Source organism: Crocodylus porosus, unplaced genomic scaffold (genome assembly GCF_001723895.1).
Source record: "Crocodylus porosus isolate Cpor-Errol unplaced genomic scaffold, CroPor_comp1, whole genome shotgun sequence".
Classification (NCBI taxonomy): domain Eukaryota; kingdom Metazoa; phylum Chordata; order Crocodylia; family Crocodylidae; genus Crocodylus; species Crocodylus porosus.
Genome location: NW_017728912.1, coordinates 35683995 through 35690227, shown reverse-complemented (window position 1 = coordinate 35690227; position 6233 = coordinate 35683995). Strand labels below are relative to the sequence as shown.

The 6233-nt window shown below is 43.8% G+C and overlaps 1 protein-coding gene across 1 annotated transcript in view; it reads right to left on the bottom strand.

Moving 5' to 3' along the window:
• Positions 1 to 62: 62 nt before the first annotated feature.
• Positions 63 to 6233, bottom strand: part of NPFFR2 (neuropeptide FF receptor 2) — a 20808-nt gene continuing 14637 nt past the window's right edge. Inside the window, exons 4-5 of the mRNA XM_019534277.1 lie at positions 3408 to 3507; positions 63 to 1858 (exon numbers count right to left, since the gene is read on the bottom strand). Of these exons, the coding sequence (XP_019389822.1) occupies positions 1015 to 1858; positions 3408 to 3507 (944 nt within the window). The 3' untranslated portion in view covers positions 63 to 1014. The remainder of the gene's footprint in view (positions 1859 to 3407; positions 3508 to 6233) is intronic.

Sequence of the window (6233 nt, the reverse complement as noted above, 5' to 3'; positions counted from 1 at the left end):
ACCCAGCAGGTGTGGTGGGCCAGCAGGGTCCCACAGCAGCCAGCATGAGTGCAGGGTGCTGGCCATCTCTATCAGGGGCAGTGGCAGTGGCAGTGGCAAAAGTAGCCATGGTGTGGGGAGGCACAGGTAGCAAGAAGAGCGCTTCTGCATGCTGTCCCTGCACTGTGTATACTGCTCCTGGCCACGGACATGGCTGGCCAGAAAGCAGTAAGCGGGACTGGATTTGAAGAGAGCTGCTGGCAGCCAGAGCCTGGAGCTACCCTTGGTGGTAGCAAGGGCTCACTGCAGGGCCCCAGGAAGCGGAAGCAGATTTACTGCCAATGGCAGCAGATCTGGTCCCGCTTCCCTGTACATGTAGACATCTGCCTGGGACCAAGTAATTTACTCATGAGTAAACTGGTACCTCAGCAAATGCACGTGTAGACACACCCACTGATTGCAAAAGGGTTGCTCCTGATTTCCACTGGTATAACAGAAGACAGAATCAGGTCTCATTGCATAGTCCAGGCAACCAGATACTGTGCAAGTTACACATATTTTTTAGACAATAATGCAGTGGTTCTCAACCTTTCTAGACTCAAGGCACTCCTCAACAGGTTCAAGTTACACATTGATATGTTCAAGCAATCTCTCAGAAAATGCCAGCTCTTAGTTTTTGCTCATTTTTGACTGCAAAAAAATAAATGAGCAATTCCTCTGTTGCAAAGAACACAGAAATATGGCAACAGGTCTGAATGCATTTGACACAATGGATTCCTATTTAAAATCTCTAGTTCATCTTGTGATTAAGTGTGTCCATCCAGCAGTGCTAACATTGTGTGGCACCCTGTGACACTCTAGAAAGAACATCAAGGAACCCCAGGGTGTTGCAGCACCCTGGTTGAGAATCGCTGCAATGTGTCAGGAAGTTTTGTTTTTGCCAGAAAGGGCTTGAAGATTGCAAATCTCATACCACATCAGAAGAACTCTGCCAAGGAAAATGAAATAAATGATGTCACTAGTTCACAGCACATCTCATTTAACTCCATTTTTATTGGAGGACTTTTCTAGGTCTTCCATCATCAACTCCTGCTGGTTGATCATCCAGTTCCCTTTCTTAACTGTTTTCCCCTCATCCTCAGCCTTTTTACAAGCTTGGTCCTGGGCAGGCTGGCAAGTGGCTGCCGGTAAAATGGCATTGTTTTGACCTCGCTGGGAGTAAGCGTCCCTGCGAAACATCTCTCCAGAACAGAGCTGAAGTTTAAAGGCTGCCTGGAAACCTCGGCGAAAGTTCTCATTGAAGAAACCATAGATGATGGGGTTGATGCTGCTATTGAAAAAGGCCAGCCAGTGAGCAAAAGGATAGATGTAAATGTTGATCACCTGCAACTGGACTTCTGTCAGATTGGCGTAGTCTGAGAGCATCATCAAAGTCCACAAGGGAAGCCATGATAAAATGAAAAGCAAAGCCACAGTGATGAGCATTTTGATGACTTTCTGCTTCTTCTTGGACACAGCATGGCGCTGCTCCTGGCCATGTTTTCCTGTAGTTGGCACTGCTGTGTTGAAAAGAGTAATACCTATCCTAGCATACATAATGACGATGAGTGACAGTGGAGCCAGGTAGATATTGGCAAAAAGCACGGTTGTATATATTTTTCTCATTTCCTGATTGGGCCAATCCTCCCGGCACCAGTATACTGGGCTGGTTTGATTGTTATAGCCAAGAATCACTCGGAAATACTTTTCCTCTTGCACCTGCAACATGACAGCAGATGGGCACATGATAGCAACAGCCAACACCCAGATGACAACAATGATGACAACCGCAGTCGATATGGTAAGCTTCTGCTTAAATGGGTAAACAATGCTTCGGAACCTGCAGCGGAGAGATGGAAATATCAGAGGATAGCTCTCAAGGCAATATGACTGATACCAGTGTTCTTAAAGTCCTAAGAAAAATATAGAAGAATCATCCTCAGGAAAAATTGGCCCCGCCTCATTGCTTTAATATTTACCAGGAGTTCCATCTGGGCTTTGCAGCCCATGCTAAACTATGTGGTTGGGACGACACTGTTACCTGTATCTGAGCTAGCTACTTTGTAAAGATCTATCTAAGCTTTAGTTGAACCTTTCACTGTGAAGTGGAGCACACCCACAGACAATTCCCCATCTGTTCATGCTTGCCTGGACCACCTCCCTGACCAATGACAATCGAATAACACCCTTGTGGCACCTGCAATAACTGCTTATATGGAAACTTAACATTAAGGAAGTGTTACATTTTTCGCATCCCATCTTGTGTTACTTACCAGCTGGGCACAAGAAGAAGCTACCACCTACCTGTTATCTACTTTATACTAGATATAAATAGGTGCCAAAATGCTGCTCAAAAGTGTGCTTATGAAACACCTGTGCTAAATCTTGCAGCCGTTAAAAAAAATGTAACATGCATCAATTCTGGATGAACTAAATATATGAGTACTGAATGAAAATTGCTATAGCTATGTTTAATTTCAAGGTTATTGTTTTCAAATTTGGTCCTCACTTCCCTATGTCTGACAGTAAAAGGAGGGGGAAGGGGCTCGCAGAGAAAAAATTGGGGGGGAAGCAGAGAGCAAGGACCTATCTGATTCCCCAGATTTATTTCCCCTGCTGTAGAAATGTGAGGGGGACAAATTCAAGGAAACCTCCAATAATTATATTATATACCTGGAAAATTATAACAAAATTATACATTTTCCATATATAGAATCTAATTATTGGGGGGTGTCTTATAATCAGGGTCATTTATTTGAGTAAATATGGTAAATCTCCTCTGTTGAACCTGCAAATAACACAGCTGGGAGGAAAAGGTCAGCAGAAGGGTTCAGATGCCTAACTACTGTGATCCAGGCCCCCAGCACTGATCTCCCATCTGTCCTGCTACCACCAGGCTGATCGTGGTCCTTTGGCTACATTAGCAGTCATCAGAAGGGAGGGAGGATGCAGGGTCTGTGCGTTGCCTGGAGACTGATGTTTCCAGACTGGAATAGGAGTATTCCCTGTTCTAAGAGTCTCTTCTGTGCGGGGAGGGAGGCACTCTGACTTGTTTTCCTCTTTTCCCATTTTAGGAAGTGATCAAAGAGCAGGGCACAACAAGTTGCTCCTCATGCTACAAGCAGCAGCAGGGAGAGCTGAGTTCACGCTCAGTGGGCTTCCCTGAAGTACCTGTTTTTCTACCCTTCTTATGGAAATTCAGGGGAAGGAAATTATGTGGCCACACTTCACCTTTCCTTGCTTAATTTTGCCAGCTTCTCAACTGAGCTGAAAAATACCCAGAACTAGAGATACAGTGAAAATGTAACAATAGATACTTGGATATCCTGAGAGAACGGTCACTGTACATATTTTAAATTCCTGTTGGCTTCAGTCTTTTAATATCTTACCTGTCGACTGCAATTGCAACCAAAGTGAAAACAGAGGCTGAGACAGAGATTCCCTGGACCATGCCGCTCATCTTGCAAACCAGGCTTCCAAAGGGCCATCCTGGAAGGCACAAAGTGAAAGAGCCTGAGCAATTTCTAATTGTTGCCGTGTCACTTCAGTGTTGAAGGCTCCATCCTTCCTCTGATGTGCATGGCAAACTCCCTAAAATTAGCAAAGTGTATATTAAAATGAAGGAGCATGTTGCTGTTGAGTGACTCAGGATAAAGTAACTTAACAGGTGGAAAGATTATGTAAGTAGAAGATATTTGGACTGAGCTTGCAGATGTGTTTCTCATCCCTAAAGTGACACACATGTACCTATCTCCTTAACCTGAATGCAAGTTAAAGCAATATCTCCTGAGGGAAAGCAGGGACAGGCACTGTAGCAGTACCATAACTACTGCTGGGCAAGTGAGACACAATCCCACTGACATAAAGGAGATGCCAGAATGGAGGCTCCCAGAGAGTCTGAACAACCTAAGTGTGGTGCCAAATCCACTGATTTCCATAGCTGCTAGTGTTGGTAATCTGTGGCACTCAGTGAAGAGTCAGGGTTTGGTGTGGGAGTCCCTCGCAGCCATTGGGACAGCTGGAAGCTTATGTGGGACACATCCTATTAACCTTGGTCTTCTCAACAGCATCACACCCTGCTCTGGGAGCCACTGCTACTACAGGGAGAGGTGTCTGCACAGCCAGCACCCAGGAGGAATCAGGGTTACTGGGAAGTGATCCTCATGCTGCTCAGGGCCAAACTGTACCAGTTTGCTGTAGTTGCAGTGCTGTAGTTGGTTCCATATATAACATGGACCTTATAGATTTCATAGACATTAAGGCTGGAAAGGACCTTGCAAGATCATCAGGTCCAGCCCTCTGCCCAAGGGGCAGGAAGTTAGCAAGGGTCAAATTATCCCAGCAAGATAAGCATCCAAATATTTCTTAAAGGAATCCAGAGTATGTGCCTGCACTGCCTCTGAGGGGAGTCTATTCCAGGCCCTGGGGTCTCGAACAGTAAAGAAGTTTTTCCTTATGTCCATCCTTACCTTACCTGACAGAGGGAGTTGGTAGTCAAATTTTAAATAAATCAATGAAAAACGGCAGAGAAAAATGGAAGTTAATAATATATTTCTTACATTCTTAGAAGAAGATATTATTTTATGTTTTTAGCATTAATATAATAATTGCATAAAGTGTGGATAACAACATATCCTTTGGAAAATATAGTAAAAAAATACCCTTCTTTCAAAATTGTCCATGAAAGTATATTAAACAGAAAGGGAGAGAAAAGAGGAAAGTTTCCATGCACAAGAAATACCACAAAACACATGCAGTTTGCAGGGTCAATCAAAAGACATTATTTAACCCTGTGTTCTTTTATGAAACTATTGCTTATAGCTGTGGCTTCAACACTACTCTAAATACCTTAATTAATATCTTCTGACTGGCTCATCTTTTGAGAGCCTTTTCCAATTTTGAAAAATGGTTGCTAACACATTTAAAAGATAGTCGCTAGAAACACTGTGTAGATAACTAGTAACATATATGTTGCTAGTATTCTTTTAACATTTACTGCTTCTTCAAGCATTCAAAGACAAGAATGATGGCATTTATCTTCAAACCAAACTAGATGGAGGCTTGTTCAGCATTATAAGGTTTAGAGCAAAAAACAAGGTGAAAGAACTGGTTTTGAGAGATTTTCTGTTTGCGGGTGATGCGGCCTTGGTTGTCCACAGTAAACCTTCCCTGCAAAATCTCTTGGACAGATTTTCTGCATCATGCAAATGTTTTGGATTGACAATTAGTCTCAAGAAGACTGCTATCACTTGAGGAATTGTGTTTGTGCCTGAAAGCTTGCAAAGAACTTTTTACAACTATTTAGTTGGGCTATTACAGAAACATGCATGGAATAATAACAAACGATCAACTAAGATGAAGATGTGACTCTATGAGACTTGCATGCTGTCATCCCTGCTTAATAGTTCAGAAACATGGATTACATATGGTAGGCACATCAGGAAACTGAGCAGATTCCACATGAGATGCCTGAGCAAGATCCTGAAAATAAAGTGGGAAGACAAAATGTTAAACACAGAGGTGCTAGACCATGCAGGATTGACACACTTAGAAACCACTATCAAGAAGAAGACGTTGCAATGGCTTGACGATATCAGGAGAATAGGAGACCTTATCCCCAAGAACATTTTGTATAGCAAGATTCAAGATGGCTCTAGAAAGTGGGATTGTCCTTTATGGCAGTACCATTGAGTATGCAATAACGATATGAAGTTGTTCAATGAATTTAGGAGATTAGTGGGGGAAGCACTGAGGGCCCAAAAGGTAGAGGATATGGGAATCCACGAGGGATGGTCGTACCTTAAGAGGACGATCCTCCAGGCTCAGAGTGTGACAGCCCCCAAGAGAAGGAAAGGGGGTAAGAGCACTTTGAAAGCCCCATGGCTCAGCAAAGGCATTTGAGAATGCCTGAGGGCCAAAAGGGAGACCATCAAGAGAGAGACCATCACCAAGGAGGAATACTCCTCCTGAGTCCGTAAGTGTAGGAGGGCCATTAGGAAGGTCAAGGCGGGGGTGGAGCTCAGGATTAAGGACAACAAAGTCCTTCTTCAAATACATTCAGTTCTAAAGGAACTGGCCGAGGTCATTGCAAGTCCCCTGGCACAACTTTATGAGCACTCATGGTGCTCTGGTGACGTACCGGAGGACTGGAAGAGGGCCAACGTGGTCCCCATCTTCAAAAAAGGCAGGAAGGAGGACCCGGGAAACTATAGGCC